Source organism: Balearica regulorum, chromosome 2 (assembly GCF_011004875.1).
Source record: "Balearica regulorum gibbericeps isolate bBalReg1 chromosome 2, bBalReg1.pri, whole genome shotgun sequence".
NCBI classification, from domain to species: Eukaryota; Metazoa; Chordata; class Aves; order Gruiformes; family Gruidae; genus Balearica; species Balearica regulorum.
The window spans coordinates 113,354,560-113,376,546 of record NC_046185.1 but is presented as its reverse complement, the minus strand read 5'-3'; the positions used below and the strand labels follow the sequence as shown (position 1 = coordinate 113,376,546).

Below are 21,987 nucleotides of genomic sequence, written 5' to 3'. Positions count from 1 at the left end.
AAATTTTAGACAAAAACAATCTCAATGTTTATCATCTCCATTTATCTTGAAATGCATACAGACATACATAAAAATGAACAGGAAGACTTTCAATGGCATTAATGAATTCTAAGCAAATGTACAAACTTGTGCAACAATTATTTAAGACCTGTGCAGAGTATGGTTACCTGTATAACAGAAAACATGTTAATTTTTTATGTTACGATAAATTCAAATCGTACAGCACACCAGCCAGGAGCTATCAGGTACTATGTCTGTGAAATTTAGTGCAGGGTTAGCGACAGGGTAGTTAAGATAGATGTCTTTGTGAGAACAAGCCACAAGCAACACTAGGTTTGCCTTCTAGTACAGTACTCTCCTCCCTCTGCTAGGCATCACTAAGAGGGGTGGGAGGACTCACCACACCGTCACTCTGTGGCTTAGGTTGTTGGGTGGGATCCAAAGCAAAGATAGTATACTCAGAGAGAAAAGCAGGTTCTGCTATCATCCCGGCTAGCAGCTGTCATTCAATGCAAAAAGTAGGAAAACGAAAATAAATCAAGTAATAAGGTAAAGAACGTTGCATGATTTTACTCAATTTTTCCATGCTATTTAAAACATCATAAAACAATACAGCAGTTTGAGACAACAGATATTTATAAAGGCAGGACATAACCAGAAAATACGCATTTAGACCATTTCAGAACAGCCAAAATACAGTTTTGATCATGTAGAAGTAGAGAAACACACAATTTAAAATAATAATAATAAAAAAAAAATCCTCATTTAGCCAAAGATAGAGACAATGTTTCAGGCACTGATATTGTAATTTTTTCTAAACTTTTGACTTATCTTCAGATACCTCTGAGCCTTCTTTGCTCTGTTATGCATGAAAAACTCATTATTCTAAAAATTCTATCAGTATTTCAGTTATAAACAATATAAATTGCATGCTTTCGACTATTTACCTTCCTTCTAGTGCTCTTATACACGACAATTCTAACTACATTAAAAAAAAAATCCTTACAAAATTTTTCAAGCTACTAGACTACTATTTTGTAAAAACACCACAAGTTGAATTAACCGTTTCATCAAGTCAGTATTAAGAAAGAGATTTAAATTCCTAGAGACTAAAAACATGATGAGAAAGAGATTCTGGAATTTGAATTCAAACTGTTAGGATGATAGAACATATTTCAAAAAATATTCCTCTCATGATTTCACTTATACACAAAAGTTCAAGGTTGATCTTTCTTATAGCCTGAGATTTCAGAACCGTGGTGTCTGCTGACTGAACCAAAACATGATGTGGGTTTTCTTTCTTATTATTTCAGAATAATTTTTTTCTACTTCAAGTTACTAAATAGTATTTTTAGGAATCAAATCTATTATAATGTAAGTTAGGGGTGGTTTTTTGTTTGGTTTTTTTTGGTGAGGTGTTGGGGTTTTTTTAGGGACTGTTACATTGACTCCAGTGCTCCAGTAGATGAATTAAATTCAAATTGAGAGGGGAAAAATATTTTCATGTGTAAGATCTGGAATGCTACATGACTTGCAATCTGCGTCCACCAAACCCTTTCAGAAAATGTATTAAGTGCATAATGCTCAGTGACAGCCATACACAATAGCCTCTGAATGTTGGTACTGACTCCCTATTGTCTTTTCTCTAATCTATTTCTACTGAAAAAACCCAAATAATTACTGAAAAACCCAAGCAAATGAGACCTAAATTACCAATCCTGCAGAAAACAAAGCAAAATAAAACCTAAACAATGTGCTTTTATTGCCTCTTATGTGATTCACTATATTATATACAGACACACACACCCGGTACAAATGTCCATTACTGAAGAATTTTGCGAGTTACATCAGAAGATCTTCTAGAGCTACAAAGGGAAAGAAGCTTTGGTTTATGGTCAAAAAAACCCCCAAACCCCAAACACTCCAAAATTGTAAACTTTCTTTACAGACAGGGTATCTGCAGAGCACTAATTCTAAAATTTATGCCCAACTTTTACTTCTCAAACTGGTAAGTACAGCGACAATTAATTCCAACTTCTATTCTTCAGCTGCCCTTGTCACAGCATTCCCAAAGCTGGCATGGGACAAGTACTCCAACAGTTTATTTGATTTGCCATGAACTAGCTAGGTCTGAGAAACTCAGGTTAAACTTCTCCCTTTTAAGCTACTACAAACATGAACTGCTAACAAAGAGATGGTCTCATTTCTCCTGCTCCCAATGTTCTTCCTCCCAGCCTGGGCACACTTGCCCAGTACATCCCCTGTGGTTGCAACCACATGCTGAGTTTGGTCAGACTGGTCACCAAGTCCCCCTCTCTCAACACATTAGAAGATAAACTTTGCCATCCAATCAATAAATTGACACGCAATTGTATGGTCAGATACTAGAGAGGCAGAGGCCCCGCTGGCTGGGGGTAGGCAGGACTGCTTCTTGAAGCATTAACCTGCAATCTGACCAATGAAGCATAAAGCAAAACAAAACCTAAACCTTTGTAATGTGAAACTCTAACCACATTCCGAAGTGGATGTAAAAAGTCTAAGTCTAATTTCTAAGAGTAACCTGTGTTAAAACTGCTGCTATAGATTTATTCAAACGTGTAAAACCCATATTAAGTTTCTTTCCTCATCTGAGCTTTTAGGTAAAAAAACAAAAACAAAAAACCCCACCAAAAAACCAAAAAGGAAGCTGACAAGAAAAGTGTTAATGAACACAGAGAAGTATTAATGATTCCAGACAATCTTCCTAAGTGGTTGTAGAAGCTCATAGCCTTGGCCTTGCTATGCATTTTGTACATGTACCTCTTGAAAAAGTATATACCAGAAAAAGAAACAGTGAATGCTAGGTATACACAAGTGTATACACACATATACAGCAGCAGTACTACAAGCCAGCCTGGTGGCCTTGTGAATTAGAAATACATAAATTCTCAGCCACAAGTAAAATGTTGATGAAATCTTTAAGACAAAAATTACTTTTTATGTTTAGAGAAGACCAGTTACAATGGTGAAACACAATTTGCAAGGCAATCATAAATGGATTATGGCAAATACTATTAACCAAAGGATTATGAATGCTATCAACATGTAACATGTATTATCTTCAGCTTAGTTAGGTCACCTTTAAAAACATGACCATCAAGAGCTTCAGGAATCATAGATGGTTCAAATTATCTCTTTGTAGTAACAGTATGCTGATGTTTGCTTCTCAAAATATTAAGTAGTGAAATTTCACCATAGCATTATTTTCCTTAATCCAAATTCCATTAAATAGTACAAGCAACTTGTATTAAAAAGAATTACTATTTAATCTCTAATAAATTATTCTTCACCTGAAATAAAAAAAAAAAAATTGACTGTCAGTATGTTTAGCACTCATGAATTGTTATATTTTCAATCACAACCTCAAGTCCATGACCATCAGTGCAGCCAAGTTCTAACAAGAAGCTTTAAAAGTAGTGTCTTAACACTAAACTTAATTAAAAAAATTCAAAACTTATGGTAAGATGACAAAAGAGCTTTAAACAATGGAAAGAGTCAATTTTTAAAAATCACTCAAACTACATGGTAGGCAAATTATAGGGAGTATATGTAATTCCTCTCTAGCAAGATCAGGAGATTCAAGCTATCCATAGCCTAAAATATCCCAATCCACATTACTAATTGTTGAGGTTTTGAGAAAAGGAAAGAAAAAAATCCCTTAAGAATATAAATTGATGCAGTACTGCTTGAATTTGCAGACATACAACTCTAGGTTCTCTATCACAACTAATAGTTTACCCAAACAGTAGAATGCATTTAACAATACTATTGAGTTTCAAAGATGTTATTCAAAACCCTGAGGCAAGAACGTCACTAAATCATCTCAGCTTCACCCTACTGTTGCTTGAGTAAAGGCAAACACAAAAGGGAAGGAGCCAACTCTATGAATAAAGAAGGGCAGAAGATGACAATACTGAGGCAGAACATTAATCACTGTATCAAAATGAAATCGCAAAAATATTTCCTCCCCAGTAGCCAAGACAAGAGTTTCACAATTCAAATAGCTACCAAAGACAGAATATACTCAGTGATGGTCCAAGAGTGGTATTTCCTTAGCACATTTTGAACTGGCTGCATCTCCTCAGTTCATTCTCCATTCTTGGATGTTGGGTACCCAGCAATGAAAATATTTAAATACTTGCTCACAGTATTTTTGTTACTCCAGCAGATCATTACCTGCTATGTTTATACAGCTATATTAAAGGCAGAGCTGTCTAATGAGCCCTATATATTTAGACTACCTAATGCTTTCCAAAATATACATGTGTTTTGATCTGTACTTTTTAATTTTTTTTAATCAACTATTCAGTATGGCTTTAAAACTAGCTGTCTGGCTAACTGGGGTAGGGTTTACAAAGACACTAAAAAAATTCACCTACACCTGGAAAAAATGCAAGAAACAACCTGCTAGTTTGCCAAAATTAAACAGATATAAATGTTTCCACAATGGCTTCTTGCACTTCAGGATTTGGCCTAAAACCCACTCTGAATTATCTCAGTATCTTCAGAAACATTAAATGCATCTGGTGCTATACTGTCTAATGTATCACTAGGATTATGTCAGTAATGTGATCAATAAAAAGAGACAAGCAGGGAATCCAACTCGGCTGAAGCATACTGGAAACAGACAGAATATGCAAAGATCTGAATAATCCTTTAACAAATCTCTAATTCTCTGAATGCCATCAAATCATGCTTGAAGCTTGCTATAGAAACCCTACTAAGATCTTCCAACATTCTGTTTCAAGCATACTACAGGGTAAATGAATTCCCTACCCCATACTGACCTTTATCTCAGGTACCAAATTAAGGCTATGATGTTGCTGATCTTTTGTCACAATATTTAACTCTTACTCCCCCCCCCCCCAGTAAAATCTTAGTGACCAACAAACATTCCTATCATGGAGAGAAAATTACAAATGAGGTAAATTAGGTGATGAAGCCTGACACCAGATGATGCTATGTTTCCTCCAGCATTACTAAAAAACAATACATAACATTATTTTTTTTAATATTCTTTGTATTTCTAAAATTCTGAACAGTTTTTATAGGCCTCAAGTCTGGCCCATGTTAAGCAGCCTTACTTATTCTTTATGGACTTTCTGAACTTCAGAACCATGTTCATGTTATTCTTGCTATTATTCCTCCCCTCTCTGAAGAATTACCATGCTCAAATCTTCCTTTGCTAAGATTCTGATGACTGGGGCACAAAGGCCATAGTACATGTGTTCCCTAGATCAAAGGGCTTCCTTCACATGCTGTAAAACAAACCCCAGAATTTAACAGGGGTTAGAGTTTGACTCAAGTCTCATTGCTGTGGTGATGGGAGTAGTTGAGTCAATGCATGTTACATACACATATGTTTGATTGCCAAAGGCAGCCATTACTCCCTTTCAGAAAAAACAAGAAGAGAACCAGTGGTTCCAAGTTTCAGATCAACCTGGTATCAAGCAAATTTGAAAACGCATACATTTAGTGAAGTACATCATGGTATATGTGCATTTGTAGTATGTTAATGCTTAAAAGCTTCTATAATTTTATGTGGACAGTTTTGCTATGTTGTACACAAGCGCAGCAAGACAGAGGGAAAGGGATCAGACTATAAGCCTGTAAGAGACAAGCCCGTATTTGCTCATCTAGTTCAAGGAGCCAGGGATGTCAGGCTAAAGGTTTAGAGTTTCAACTCTTACTGACAAGTAACTCATTCCTCATGGTAAAATAAAAAAATAAATGTGGTTATTTGTCCAAGTTAAGGAACATCAAAAAAAAGTCATGAATAATTCAGTAATTTGCTGATTTACACAAATATTTGTTTACAGAAGGTCTGTGCAATTTTCAATATAACCTTTTAAGCCTCATCCCTACTGTGATCAGAGAATAGGAAAAACTGAAGGAAGAGCTGAAAGTTCACAGTTTCTCTCTGCAATTAAAAAAGCCCCAGAATCTAAGAGTACAGAACTACATTTTCAGAAAGAAGTAGTACAGAAACCAAATACAACTATTTTCTTGTTTTTCATTCTGATGAGCAACCTAAACATCCTGGTGGATACATCAGGAGTTGTAAAATCCAGGCTTTAGAAACAAACTAGGTTATACAGCCTCCAAAATTTAGTTTAAAATGTAGTTTCAGAAAGAAAAAAAAAAAAAAAAAAAAAGACATATCTGAACCACTGCCCTCTTCGCATGCCAATGTCTATTTAGAAGTATTTCAAATTAAGTATATGAATACAGGAAAGATGCAGCATTAACAGAGGTACTGAAGGAATATTATTTCAGTTTTACTTGTCCTACTTTACTAACAGCCCATGCTAGAAAAACATTTCAATTAATTTAAAAACATAATCATTATATAGCACTAAAAGGAGATAGAAAAGTACATTGGCTAGTTTATCTTTAGCTCTAAGAAGATATATAGAGATAGATATATATATATAGTGCTCTGCTGTCACTTCCATAACACTCATGAGGTTGTGAGTGATATTTGGATCTGCATGACTGGTAAGTCATCCACAGCAAGCTATCAGCTGTTTGCTCTCAGTAGATGCCTCTGAACTAGCTTTGTTATCTTCTGCAGGTGGGCCTGACTTGTAATAAGTGTATTATAGAACAGAAAGAAAATTTTGAACTTTTAGTAACTATACGGAATGTGATTGATGTATTTCACCTTAAATTCTGTTCAAGACTCAACACAGTAACAGTTTGAAAATGAAATATTATATTTCCCTAGAAAAGACTGGAAGCACTAAGTAAACATGTTTTAATCATCCAGGGCTGTTTCAAATGGCACCAACAGCAACTCAGAAAGCATCTGATATGCAAATTGTCTGAAGAAGTTCTATGGAAGCACCAATATATTCTTTCACCTCACACTGTAGTCATATTTCATGGGCTACTTGCAAGAACAAAATACAGAACTAGACAGACTTCTGTTTTTTCCTTACACACAAAAAAATTATGAGCTTCTCTGTAACACTGCCTCCGGAGATCCACAGCTCCACTGAAACAGAAGCTGAAGAAGCAACTGGGCAAGAAAAAGAAACTTACCTAGTATTCCATGAATGGAGCACACAAGGTTACTTTTTTTAAACTGAGAATTCTTTGGAATTTTAAAAAAAAATTTAAAAATCTTATCATTGCAGAATATAAAGCAAGAATTGTTTGTCTGTACGTTTTATTATAATTCCTCGATCAGACTAATGCTGTCATTTACAACTGTAATTCACTCTGATATTGTTTTTATTCTAAACATATTCTGAGTTTAAATCAAAGCTTTCACGTGCAATACTTGCAGCTTTGATATTATAGCACTGAAAATTTGAAAACATGATCTATTAAAGACATACTAAAACGTAATAGGCCAGAGGGAGGACAGAGAACATACAAGAGAACTACTAAACACTGTAATTTTGCTTAGCTTTCAGTACCAAAAAGGTTAGCAATTATTCATGTACCACAAGAACATTTTAGCATATGATACTCTTCAAAAACCAAGCATTTTCAGCGTATTAAGTGTTGTCCAACTTTAGTTCACTGTAATGCCATTGCCACCTGTACATAAAACATCTGCCTGATCAAATGAGAACACTGCAAAAAATTGTCTCCCAAAAGACATTAACACACCCATATAATTAGGACATATATTTACAGAGATAACGTGTAATATCTGCAGCTTTTCTAAGCATAGTAATACTGCCACTGAACTGATTTTTATGAAGATCTAATGCAACAAACAAATTTCAAAGAAAATTCGCTTTTAATTATTCTGTTAACATTTATGAAAAATATTTGGAGAAAGGAGATTTCATGTCTTGATCATTTAAGTTTATCTTTATTTTAGTAAAATTTCCCATTCGACGTAAAGCCAGTCCTTACAAAAAAATAAGAGATTTTCATTACCTTAGCAGCTTCACTACTTTCTGTATTTTTAATTACAGGATATGTTTCACAAGTAAAATTCTCTTAGTAGCTCCCCAAGCCCAAGCATAACTGTAAATCTGAGGTCACTTTAGTACTCTGTTTCCATTCTTAATCTTATTTCTCCTTCTGCCTCTCTGATTATTCCAGTGTAACCACTGCATTTAGAGCATAATGTTCTTCCAACATAACTTGGCATGCCCTGTGGGGAATTCTTTGCTTCTCCTGTTTGTCTGGAAAAGGAGTCTGAAAAAAAGTCTGCTGGGGGGCAACAAGAATCTAATGAAGCACTACAAGAAAATGTAGTTCTCCATAGTAATGATGTACACTACAGAAAGCACTGATACATACAGATGACGTGTCAGTAGCCACGTCAACATTTGGAAATTTATTTTTTAAATATGTTATCTGAATTGTGAAGAGAGCTAGTATTTTTTTTTACTAAATCAACTGATAAAACTAAAAAATAAGATAGGCCTTCAGGCTCACAAACCTTTTTCATATCTGGAATAAAAGCAGACATTCTCAAAAATAAATACAAGTTAAGGAAAAGTATTCTCCCTTTCACTCAATGTGTGAGTTATACCATTTGAGCAGAAAAGCAGTTGGTACTTGTATAATAAATGATGAGGAATGTTATCATTTAGTCCTTCCCTTTATTTCCCAATGAAAAGAGAGAGGAAGATTTCTTCCTTTTGTGTAGGCAGCACTAAGTTAATGACAGACAAAAATCAGTGAATCAGTCGAGAGAGGAACATCACTGTGTGTCATTGCTTCAATATTTCATATTCCACTAAGCTTTTGCTGCTTAAAAAGTGTGAAAACCATGACCAAACCAGTCCTTTAACTTCTAGCACATTCTACAATGGATACACATAATAAAATAAAATAAAAAAAAAAGTAAGTAAAAGGAGGGAATCTTTATGTTTGCACTGGTCACTGACGACACCAACTCTCGGCATCAACGCATTCCTTCTAGACCACAGTGGTAGCTCTTATGCAGCAATATACCACTTCTGTACTGTGCATTAAGAATAGAAATGCAGGTTGTTTTTCCTGGAAAACAAGCAAAAACACCCAACAAACCAGCAAACTCTCCTTACTGAAACACTCAATAATTTATCCTGCGTGACACCACTTGCTGACATTACAGAGCATCAATTAACAAAAAAACCTCTCTCCAGGGACAGAGGGAAGTCATTACACATATACATATATAAAAGTAGACTAAAAAAGCATGTATTAGAAAACTCAATACTGCATTTCCAAAATACAAACCAAAATCCTGAGGTACTCTTCATTTCATTTTTATTACCACTGCAGGAAGCAAACTGCCAAGCTGTAATCATTGGTATCATTCATAACAGAATCTAAGACAGACTTCAGCTATAACTGATCATCTCCTGAAGAAAATGGTGCTAAAAAATAAAGTTGATGGTCCCACTGCAAGAAAATACATCTTATCTGTAGCAAAACCCAGCAACTGAATTTTCTGGCTAGGAAGTCAAGATTTCTTCTGACAAAAAGTCACACAAACACAGAAGTTTCCCATTTTACTCCACCGGCCTATTTTCACATTAACCAAGTCAGGGCTGTTTGTTTTTTCTTTATTAATCAAGTCACTTGAAAAAAGTCATCCTGCTAAATATGAACAAAGATAAGTGCAGATTATCTCCTCTGTTTGCTCTGTTACGGGAGTCATGGTTACCCATCATTCTGACAGTGATTTTTATGATATTTTATGATTGATAATTTAGCCTGTTTGGTTTGTTGTCTGGGTCTTTTTGGGGTTTTGGTTGTTTTTTAAAAATTTGACAATTATTACTGATATGGTTAGAAACATTCACAAGGGCTCAGTTTAAGCATTTAAGTTCATCTACCAAAAGTTACCTGTGCAGTTAACTGGAATCCCCCAACTTTTCAACCAAGAGAGGCATGAAAAATAAAGTTAGTCTCTCTGAATGTAACTTCCATCCCATATCTTCCGGAGTTCAGTTCAGGGGTAAGATTTTTAAGACCTAAAGAAGGACTTAAAAGGTTTCCTAATCTGGAGGTTAACCACTACAGCTTAAAGTTCTGCCTCACTAATATTAAACACTTCAGTATTTAACCTAAAAATTAGACTATTCACATCTATTAATACACAGAAAATAGTGAGATTGAGGAATCAAAAAAAAACAACAAAAAAAAACCTTAAGGACACAAAGTTAGATTATTTTTTTTTTCTTAAGTTAAAAGTTCAAAACCACAGAAAAACAGTTCTCAACTGACCTCTTTGTCTGGTGTTGAAGTGCCTTCATCATTTTGATCTGTAAATGAAGATGTCCTGCTTCTGTTGCCAGTTGGTGGAGGGGATTTGGAAGGGACCTACACGGAGATCACATGTATCAACAAGTGATAATATTAAAGTCCAGAACTAATTATTCCCTATCATAATTTACTTCAACAATTATTAACTATAACATCTCAGTAAATCCTGGTCTAGACCTACCTTTTAAAGAAAACAACCAGTTCCACGTACTGTCTGTGACAAGTTCTACCTTACTAGAAAGTCTCCAGAACAGAGTATGCCATGAATCAGTCACAAGAGAATGCAACAAAATTATTTTTATTAGTTCTGACCATAGTCCTCTTCGACCATATTTCAAACTCAATCCTCCTTTAGCAACACAGTACAGTTGCTTAAGGTTTAACAGTTTTGCAAACTGACAGGGATTCAGACATTTACATAAGGAGTACCATCCTATTCCTTTAAGAAATTAACAAAACAAAAAACTGACAAGAGATCAAACAACCTTGTAAAATTGAATCCAAACAAAGAAAAAAGGGCAGAAGAACACGACACATTTTAGGATGTCAATATGAACTTCCTCCTGTCAGCACAGAACATCTATTCAAAGAAACTGAACAACTTCAACCTGAGTGAGATTGCAACAAGTCACACCAACCCAACCCAGACATAGCTTGCTGGCCTCATACTTCAAAATTAAAATATAAAACTTCAGTATAAATGTATTGAATATTAAAATATCAACAAGATGTTATGTACAAAGAAACTATTTAGCAAGGTCTCTCATCCGGTACATTATACAATATAATGTTCTAAAATATGAATGACAGAGTATCAGATTACTGAAAAGATATTACGAAAAAGGACAGGTTTTTCGAGAATTACAATCACTTTATAGCCTAAATTTATCAGTACACTTTGTGAATTTGGATAGTAATGAATTAACTCCAATATCATACAAAACACAAGATTATTCCAAAATCAGTCATAGTTAAATGTATCCCATTTTCAGGTGGGACCCAGTGTTCCCACCTGAAAATATAACTCAAAAATCAAACACCTCATCTAGAATAAAATGACCATTCACCACGAAAACCCTATCTCCTGCTGAAAAACTTCACACAAAAAGTATTCATAAGGTTTGAAAAACCATAATCTATTCATGCCAACAGCCTACTCTCCTTATTCCTCCTCCCTAACCTAATGCCAGTGATTCAAAGAAGCTTGCTTCTAGCCCTCACCATGCAGAAGGAAAATGGTTTCCAAACGTTCATGGCTATTTTGCTACTGTTTAGAAAGAATATGAAGGTATCTCTTCACTCTGCCATTAATGGTTCTAAAGTTTTCACTGCTGCATCCAAGCTTCTTGTCAATTTACAGCTGTTTCAGTGGCACTAATCTCTGCATCACAAATATTCGTTGATCTTATGCAACGAACAGAAAGATTATGTAAATGAAGGTGCCTAGAATAGAGAAGGTAAAACAGGATAGCATAGTTCAGCTGGAAGGGACCTACAATGACCACCTGGTCCAACTGCCTGACCAATTCAGGGCTGACCAAAAGTTAAAGCACGGCATTAAGGGCACTGTCCAAACGCCTTTAAACACTGACAGGCGTGGGGCACCAACCACTTCTCCAGGAAGCCTTTTCTGGGGTGTGATCACCCCCTCTGTAAAGAAATATTTCCTTGTGTCACATCTGAACCTTCCCTGATGGTCACAGCTTGGAGCCATTCCCCCGTGCCCTGGCACAGGGTCCCACGGAGAAGACATCAGCACCTCCCTCTCCACTTCCCCTCCGCAGGAAGCTGGAGAGAGCAGTGAGGTCACCCCTCAGCCTTCATCACTCCAAACTAGACAAGCCCAGAGTCTTCAGTTGCTCCTCAAAGGACATGTCTGCCAGCCCCTTCACAAGCTTTGATGCCCTCCTTGGGACACCTTCAAGTACCTTAACATCATTTTAAAGTAGTGGGGCCCAGTTGATGGGATTGCATCTCCCACAGTATGGGAAGGCAATTAGTAGGGCTATAGCTAATTGTTTCAGGATGTGCTATGTCAGCATGAATTTCACTTGCATGGCCCTCTGCAGAGTGGAAAGCACGGTCCTAAAATGCACTGGCTACCAGTTTATTTTCAAGCATAACTCACAGCATAGGTTTGTTGTTGGAAATCCTTGCTACTGAGAGACCATGTTTTTCTTAAAGCTGAATCAAAGAAAATTCACTCAATAGCCAATGTGACTATTAAGCAGGTATCCTTTATTGCAGCGCTGGGAGTCGCACCGGGATATTTCCACGAACGTGCGTCTCGACGAGAAACAAATTGTTCGTGATTTATATTACAAAAGAGTTTACATATTCATTAGGTTTCTGATACATTTAATACATATTCATTATTATTCCGGGAACTCCTGAATATATGCTAATGTCCTGATACGCCTGCGCAGTTTCTTTCTCAGGTGGTCGTCAGGGGTCGTCCTCCTCAAATCTTCCTCTTTCTCCTCTTCTTCAGTGTACAGAGTTGGGTGACCTCTTCTTCATTATCCCCGTTTTGCAAGCTCAGCGACCTTGTTATCCATCCTGCCCAGATGGTCCCAGGCTTGTTGGCATGTTGGGCCTCCCTTTATCAGGTTGCCTCAAACTTTGTGTCTTTTCTAGTTCATACCCAAGGACTATTCCCTAATTTACGGCTTCTCTTATCCTGCTTCTGCATTCCAACTATTTTATTAATTGTTTTCTTTTGTACTGGAGCATGAGACAGGCGAAGCCTGAGTTTGTGGGGCCTGACTCAAGTATTGCCAAGTTGTTTTTTTTTTTTTTTTTTAAATTGTTATACGCTAATTAGATTCCCCTATTCAAAGCCCTCTGGACAGGGGATATTCATGGCAAGGGAGTTCATCTCTAGTCTTGCTGTGCCTGATCTCTCAGATCGACGTTTAGACACACACGAGGGCCTGTCTCATCGAACTGAGCTTGCATCAAAATGCTAAGATTCTTTAAATGAGCAGACATAGTGTGGCAGCTTTCTGCACTCATTGCCTCAGTTTTGCAAACTCATTACCATGGGTGTGCTAGAAGATTGTCATCGTTTCTTTCATTTACTAAAGAAAAAAAAAAGAAGTTCCTTTCTACCTGAATGATGTCATCACGAATGTCATTACACTGACAGTCCCAGGTGGTGTCAGGTGCACATCTAAAAAGCAAAGGCTTCAGTCCTCCTGGGCAGCTATCGTACGGGCGCTTAGGGCCTCGTAAAGAGAGGCTGTTGCCTTTTAGTGTCGGATGGCCACCTGGCCAGCCACCTCCTCACCCCTATCAGCCTTCCCAGCAACAACCTTCCTCTTCACTAACCGCCTGCACAGGTCATTTCACAAATCGTCAGCAACCGTCAGTCACACTCCTGGAGACTAAAGCAGATCCCCGCAGACAGCAGTGCCACCAACTGTGTCGCCCTGACCCGCCAGGGTTGCCTCTTGTCGTGGTTTAGGCCCAGCCGGCAGCTGAGCGCCACGCGGCCGCTCACTCACCCCTTCCCCAGCATGATGGGGAGGAGAAGTTAACAAAAGGCTCAGGTCGAGATAAGGACAGGGAGAGCTAATTATCATCACGAGCAAAACAAACTGAACTTAGAAAAAGGGATTCATCTAATTTATTACTAAACAGAATAGAGCAATGAAAAAAAACCAAATAACATCAAGCCTTAAAACACCTCCCCCCACCCCTCCCCCCTTCCCGGGCTCAACTTCACTCCCGGCTTCAACCTCCGCCCCCCTCAGCAGCGGGGGGGGGAAATGGGGGGAGAGGGATGGGGGTTGCGGTCAGTGCAGCGCACGTTGCTTCTGCCGCTTCGTTGTCCTTGGGGGGAGGACTCCTCTCATCCTTCCCCTGCTCCAAAATGGAGTCTCTCCCACGGGCTACAGTCCTTCCCGAACTGCTCCGGCGTGGTCTCTTCCATGGGGTGCAGACCTTTAGGAGAAAACTGTTGCAGCGTGGGTCTCCCACGGGGTCACAAGTCCTGCCACCAAAACCTGCCCTGGCGTGGGCTCCCCTCTCCACGGGTCTACCGGTCCGGCCAGGGACTTGCTTCAGCCCAGGCTTCCCACAGGCCACAGCCTCCCTCAGGTACCTCCACCTGCTCCAGCGTAGGGTCCTCCACGGGCTGCAGGTGAAATCTCTACACCCCCTCATCCTTCCTCCATGGGCTGCAGGGGAACAGCCTGCTTCACCATGGTTTTCACCACGGGCTGCAGGGGGATCTCTGCTCCGGTGTCCGGAGCACCTCCTCCTCCCCCCTCCTCCTGCACTGACCTTGATGTTACATCTCCGCACTTCCCCCTCCGGATGTAAAAAAACTTCCCACCTTCTTAAATATGTTATCACAGAGGCGCTGATTGGCTTGGCCTTGGCCAGGGGCGGGCCCACCTTGGGGCTGGCTGGCATTGGCTCTACCAGACACTGTGGAAGCTTCTAGAAGCTCCTCACAGGAGCCACCCCTATAGCCCATGCCCCCACCCACTACCAAAACCTTGCCACACAAACCCAACACACCTCTCCTGTAGCTTTTGCAGCGCCTGGGCTGCTTTGGCACTTTTGCCAAGGAAACCTGCACAACGGAAGCTGGCTGCGTGCCGGCTGGGGCTATTTGCTTCCCCAGGAGGCAGACAGCCACTTTGGAAGCGACGGGACTGACAGCACCAGCTTCATGTTCGGAGCCCACCCAGGCAGCCCGTCTGGTGCTCTGCGGGCCCGTGCGGGGCTGGATCTGCTGGCCCTGACTGCCTGGAGCTGGACTCCAGCAGGCTACCGCTGGGCAAAAGCCCCCTTAACACAGCTCTCGGGCTCCACCCTTCACGCTTGGCTGTCAGCAGCTGTAGGAGAGAGTGACATTCACGCTCAGGGCTTTTGAATTTGGATTGCAGAAAAGCATCGCCCAGGAAAGGTAGGTTTCCTTGGCCACATCGTATGCTGGATTCCATGGCATCCCTGAGGCAGAAAAGGCTCTGTCTCATGGTATGCTTCTACGGCCCCCACCCTCCCGACCAGCTGAAGCTCTGCCAGAAGACATAGCCCCAACATCAGTAAACCCTGCGTGAAGAACTGCAGGGTAGAAAGAGCTAACGCGACGTCAGGTGGAGCACCAGGAGTTTCTGCTCCCCTTTGGAAACCTTGGAGTAGGCCAATGCTCCTGCTGGCAGCATGAGGAGGTCTCAGGGGTACTAGGAGCCACCACCAGTGTGATCCAGGCAAATGCATTCTGGTGTGTCAGGCAAGAAAGGCAAGCAGTGTGCAAAGCCCTGCTGAGCACTCCTGTACCCGTACCACTACGGCCGTTTCGCATTCCTCGGGTTCGAGAAAGACAAAATCCCCAATTCTGGGACAAAGGCAGACAAAGACTAAGCAGTTGATGAGCGGCATGGCAGGCCTCCAGGAGAAGACGACGACTGGAAGGAGCAAGACAAAGGCTGAGAGGGCTTTCAAGAAAGGTATCAAGGATGAAGGCCAAAGGAGGAAAAGAGCTCTTGAAGCGCGAGGGAAAATATGGTCAAGAAGACAAAGCAATTCAGGACTTCTTTCCCAGAAGAAGACCTCACCGTAAAGAGTGTAGTAGCACAAGTCCCTTGGCGCATTGGTAAGGAATGCTGAGGACATCATGCACGCCCTCTGTGTCTCTGCAGAGGTCATGCAGAGGGAACTAAAGCCCTTTCTCTAAGCTCTAGCATCACCACGACCAAGCGAATGCCTGTGGTACAAACGCCCTTCTTTATTGACATAGCCTGCAGGCACAGATGAATTGCCAGGGATGCCCAGCAGCTGTGCCCAGGCCAAGGCCACCAAGGGCAGGGACAGCTCCCTGGGCCTCCTGGGCATGGGGACCGCCTCGGGGCCAGCACCCCAAAAGGCTTCCTTTCTTCCTCCCTAGGATGCTGGGCGGGGCTGCGGTGGGCGGGGCTGCGCATGGGGGGCCTCAGCACCCCCATGTCACAGTGGCAGCGCCCGGCAACGCAGCAGTCACAATGCCCCGGGGCAGGATAAAAGGGGCATCCTCCCGTGTGCCGCTGCCAGAGCTGGCCCACGGGCAGCTCTAAGCCATCTGAGAGAAAGTTCTTGTGGAGACAGTGGAATTCCTCGGCTGACGAAGAAGAGAAGCTGGATGAGCCTGCTGGATGGAGACTCTCTGCTGCAAGGACAGCTCCTGGCAGGGCCACTTTCAAAGACCATCTGATGGATGGATGCATGGATGGATGGAAATCCTGCTGCAGCCTTGGGGGAACAAACGCAAGCCCGTCAGCAGACGAGAACCACCACCAACCCCTGGAGGTGCCCGGGGCTATCAGGCCTTTTCCGCTGGATAGCCATGGCCAGAGCAAGGGAATGCCTTCTTGAGACGCACTGCAGAGCTCGCCGTCTTCATCCCCCTGGAGCCAGGGGCAGCAGCCGTAAGAAAGGGGAGGATGCAGAGAGGTTGCAAGGGGTCCCGGTGCTTTGGAGCACCCGCTGGTGTCCCGCCGGACAACCACGGGAAGGATTCTTGCCCCCAAGGTCGATCAGGCCGGGGGCACTTAGCCACTCTGGGAAGCCCCTGAGATGGCTGCAGGCTGAGGGAGACCAGGGCTGGGGCATCTCTCTCCTGGGAGGCGTGACCAGCCTGCCTGTGGGAGGAGGAGGAGGAGGCCGGTCTTGCTCACGTGCTCAGGGAATAGCCGATCGCCAGCGCCGCTGGGGTCAGGAAGGAATTTTCCCCCGGGGCAGATTGGCACTGGTCCCCGGGGGTTTTTTGCCTTCCTCTGCAGCACTGAGCAGGACCACTCCTTGTCAGGGCTCCTCCCCTCCATTTGGGCTCCGTCACTGCCTGCTGCTCATGCACCACGAAGATGGCCTCTCGTGCCCTGCAGCTGGGGGGAGGAAGGCTTTTTTTTCCCCCCGGTGGGCTAGCAAGTGTCCCCGGGGGTTTTTTGCCTTCCTCCGCGGCTTTGAGCACCGGCCCCTTGCCAGGCCTGCTTTGGGCCATTTTGGCCAGGTGCCTGCTGCTCATGCTCCACGAAGGTGGCCCTCGTGCCCCGCATCCGGGGGGAGGAAGCCTTCTAGACCCGCAGGGCGGGCCCCAAGGGAGGCCCCCGGGGCTTGCTTCTTGTCCTCTGTAGCATTGAGCAGAGCCCCTTGGCGGGTCTCCTCTGGCCCCTTTCGGCTAGGGTCTTGCCTGCTGCTCTTGCACCTCCAAGGTGCCACTCTCTCGGCCCCTGGCTCTTTCGGGCTCGCTTGCCCGGTGCACCTTCGTCGTGGGAGCGAGCTCTGCTCTTCCCTTGGCTCCCTTTCCCCAGGGGTTCTTGCTTCTGCAAGACAGCCTGTGTTTTTGGAAGGGCTCCAGCCTTGCTGCACCACCACCAGCAGCAGCTGCCACTTTGCAGCTCTCCCTGTGGGCAATCCAAGTGCAGGGCAGGCACAAAAGTGCTTTTCACGCATCGCTGACCGAGAAGCACAGCGCAGCAAGCTTTGGAAAGCCAAAAGTACACTTTTGTCATCGCTAGGCACTAATCTTTGCAAAATAGCCCATGGTACCACACACCTCTGCTTCTCCTTCTTTTGCTTGTGGTCAGTCCTGATCCTCATTCTTCACGTTGTCATTGTTCAGGAAAGAGGGACTGCTTGTCCTGGATTGCTGCTGCTCCTTTCTGCAGCTCTGTGCCTTGCCTTTGCCAGACTGCAAGGGATGTTTTTTCTAAATGGAAGAATGCATCAGCCTGCTCCTGGCTACACATGCGCATTGTCTTAATGCCTGTGAGTACTGGCTCTGAAAAGATTCAGGAAAAAAAAATAAAATCCTGTTTCCACTTGTAACCGTTGTGTTCTGTGTTCTTGAAAGTGTTTTTGCAGCTGAAAAACCCCTGGCATTTCAGGCAATTAACAGTCTCATCGTTACGTGACTCATGGTGAGCACATAGAATAGCATAGTTCAGCTGGAGAAGACCTATAATGACCATCTAGTCCAATCACCTGACCACTTCAGAGCTGACCAAATGTTAATGCCATGCTTTAAGAGCATTGTCCAAATGCCTCTTAAACACTGACAGGCGTGGGGCACCAACCACTTCTCCAGGAAGCCTCTGCCAGGGTTTGACCACCCGCTTGGTAAAGAAATGTTTCCTCATGTGAAGTCCAAACCTCCCCTGACTGTCACAGCTTGGAGCCATTCCCCCACACCCCGGCACAGGGTCCCACGGAGAAGACATCAGCACCTCCCTCTCCACTTCCCCTCCGCAAGAAGCTGGAGAGAACAGTGAGGTCACCCCTCAGCCTCCTTCTCTCCAAACTAGACAAGCCCAGAGTCTTCAGTTGCTCCTCAAAGGACATGTCTGCCAGCCACTTCACAAGCTTTGATGCCCTCCTTGGACACCTTGGCCCAGAACCGCACACAGTATTTCAGGTGAAGCCACACCAGTGCTAATTACAGCAGGATAATCACCTCTTTTGACCGGCTGGTTATGCTGTGTCTGATGCACCCCAGGATGCGGTTTGCCCTCTTGGCTGCCAGGGCACACTGCTGACTTTGGCTGAGCCTCCCATCACCCAGCACTCCCAGACCTCTTTCTGCAGGGCTGATCTCCAGCCACTCCCCTCCCTGTTTAGACTTGTGTCATGGGTTACTTCGTCCGAGGTGCAGAATCCAGCATTTGGTCTTGTTCAGTTGATTGCCCAATGCTCCAATCTGTCCAAATCCCTCTACAAGGCCACTTGTCCCTTGAGAGAATCAACAGCACTTGCCAGTTTAGGATCATCAGCAAACTTGCTAACGCCACATTCAACTCCTGCCTCCACATCGTTGATAAACATATGGGACAGAACTGGCCATAGAATTGAGCCCTGAGGAACACTGCTGGTGACTGGTCACCACCCAGATGTAGCCCCATTCACTACAACCCTTTGAGCTCTGCCCTTCAGCCAGTTCTTCACCCAGCACACCATGAACCTGCTCATCTCACGGTTGGACAACTTATCCAGAAGGATGGTGTGAGGGACAGTATCAAAAGCCTTACTGAAACCCAGAAAAACTACATCCACCATCTTCCCTTCATCCACTAGGCAGGTGACCTTATTGCAGATGGATATTAAACAGGACTTTTTCATGTTGACTGTGCCTGATGTTTGCGTTCTTCTTTAAATGCCTGTCAACAGCACCCAGTATGATCTTCTCCATATTTTTTCCAGGAACTGAGGTTAGACTAACAGTTCTGTAGTTTCCTGGGTCTTTTCTCATGCCCTTCTTGTAAACCAGGATAATATTTAACTCCAGTTTCCCTCTAGTGTTCCTTGAGAGCAATTAAGAGTAAGAAATACTCCAAGACTTTTTTTTTTTTTTTTTTACACACAAAAGTAAAAATCCATTTTCATTTTCTGCCTTCCCATTCATGGCAACCTTGAGTTACATCATCTACTCTGCTCACAGTATGCCTAGGTGAAAGTATCATTTATCATAAGCTCTTGTGTTAGGTTTCTTTAATTGGTCAATGTTAGTTTTAACAGCCAAATAAAGACTTGAATATATTATCCTGTTGGGTGCACGTGTGCGCTTCAGGCCCAAATTTATCTACAAGGCTGATTTTCAGCAAGCACTGACCCTTTAACACATGCACTGAGTATCCTGAACTAAGTGGGTTACAACATTGTGTGCAAGGTATCATAATTTAGCTGCTGCTTATTGAAAACAGTAAGCTCTACAGCTCAATTTCTTTACACTGTACTAAAAGTTCACCACAATATGCCAGTTCCAGACAGCACTCTAAACTGTCACTGACAAAAAAGTACTTACCTTCACTAACTAGAGAAAATCCAGAATTAACAGCTACGAAAGGGCTTAAAATAAAACTCAACAAGCTACATAAAGCTTTACAGTAGGTCCATTTCCAAAAATACTGACCCTATTTGAGAAATGAGTGATTTAAAAAATACTACATAGCTGGATGTCAGCAGTTTTGAAACCATGGTCTAATACCAAGACTATGCAGTGTCAGATCTCCCAGTGGTTCAAATTACATTCAGATCAAGCCCAGCTAACTGATCGCCTATTTGTAAAATTAACCAAATTATCTGCCTGTAGCTTAACATTCACATGATACGGAATTTATACCAGTTTTATTCTTTTATAATTCCAAGAGGCAAAGGACACTTAACCCAGTAAAAAGCCAAAAAGACACAGGCATTTTATTTTTCAGCACAAAGTTTACCAATACAAAGTTAACTTTGCCAAAGTCTTTCTACCCAAATTTGAACTGGCAGAGTTTATTCTGCTTCCACACATGCATGAAGTCATCAAAACATTTTTTGGCCATTGTCACTTTCAGAGATACTCTGCACTATAGCATATCTAATGTGCGTTACTACCATTTAAAAACAGTAGTTTCTAGAATCCAACAGTATTCATAATTTTGTGAAAGTACATATTAAACCAGCCAATTAAAGTATTAATGAAAAAAAAAAGGAAAAAATGCTTTGCTCTCAGTTTTATACTATACTCTCATTTTTTCCACAGCTAAAAAATTAGTAAGAATAAGGTCAAGATAAGTAGACCAGCCCTCTAAACGATGGAAACAGAAGGGAGTCACAGGAATTGAAAGTACAAACATTAAGATAAGAGAAAAAGAAAACTAGCGATCTCAATGCTGGATTGTTACCCAACGCACATAAAAATGTCATTCCTTTAATGCTACAGAAGAAACCCACTTCTCTCTCATTCTGTCTGATGTTCAAGCAAGAGATGGCTTGTACATTCGCAGTCTTTGTAGAGTGGCCAAAGAGAACAACAGTCTCAGAAGCCTCTGGAGAGGCGGCTCGCTAACAAAGTTGCCTGTCGAAGTTACAGCGCAGACGCCCGGCGCTGACAGAGAGCCGGGGCGCGGCGCTCGCCGGCCGGCCCATCCCGCAGCCATCGGCCGGCCACCACACGCAGGACGCCAAAGCCTGCGCTCCGCGACCCTCCCCCGCGGCCAGGCCGGCGGGACCGGTCCGACCCGCTGTCAGCTGGACGCCAAGGCCCTCCCGGGCCAAGCACAGCCCTACCCCACCGGGCACGCCGTTCCTCCGGGTGAAAGGCCACCGGCGCCCGGCCGGACACTGGAAGCCACCGAGGGCTCCGTCCCGGCCCCTCACAGCGACCCGGCCGGCACTTTCTCCCCCGACCCCGCCGCGGCCCGCTCCCAGCGCCCGCGGTACCTGCGGCGGGAGGGGGGCTGCGCGTCCCCCCGCCCCGCGCGGCGGCGCCTGCTCCTCACTGATCTTCTGCTTCAGCTTCTTGAACATGGTGGCGGGAGGGAGAAGGGGGGAGTCGGGGGCCGGCGGCGAGAGGAGCGGGGTACGACTCCCCGCCGGTTAAGCAGCGCCTCCCACGCAGCGGGCGAGGGGCGCCGAGGGAGAGGGTGGCGGTGGTAAGACTGAGCTCCGCTCGCCCCGGCCCCGTGTAGCCGCCGCCGCCGCCTCTCCTTCCTGGATCCCCCCACCGCGGAGCAGGTGAACGCCGCGCCTACTGCGCCTGCGCAGCCAACGTGGAGCCCAGCGCTCGGCACAGTACGGGGCGCAGCGAGGAACAAACTTCCCGACGGAATTCCCTGCGCCATCCCTCCCCAAGCCCCGGGGGCGGGCGCCGGCGGTGTGCTGCCCGGCCGGCACTGGGCGCCTGGGCCCGCGGCGGGGCGGTGCCGCCTCCCTCCACCTCCCTCCGGGCGGCCGCGGGGCGGGAGGCGGTGCCCTGCTGGG

General features: G+C 43.4%; 1 protein-coding gene across 6 annotated transcripts in view; it reads right to left on the bottom strand.

Moving 5' to 3' along the window:
- GOLGA4 (golgin A4) overlaps positions 1–21,769 on the bottom strand; it is a 76,131-nt gene extending 54,362 nt beyond the window's left edge. For 4 of the 6 annotated variants that reach the window (XM_075745387.1, XM_075745388.1, XM_075745389.1 and 1 more), the window contains exons 1-3: positions 21,448–21,769; positions 10,225–10,320; positions 401–499 (exon numbers count right to left, since the gene is read on the bottom strand). In XM_075745387.1, coding sequence (XP_075601502.1) covers positions 401–499; positions 10,225–10,320; positions 21,448–21,534 — 282 coding nt within the window. In that variant the 5' untranslated portion in view covers positions 21,535–21,769. The remainder of the gene's footprint in view (positions 1–400; positions 500–10,224; positions 10,321–21,447) is intronic. The other 2 variants (XM_075745391.1, XM_075745392.1) reach the window with 1 other exon arrangement.
- Positions 21,770–21,987: the final 218 nt, after the last annotated feature.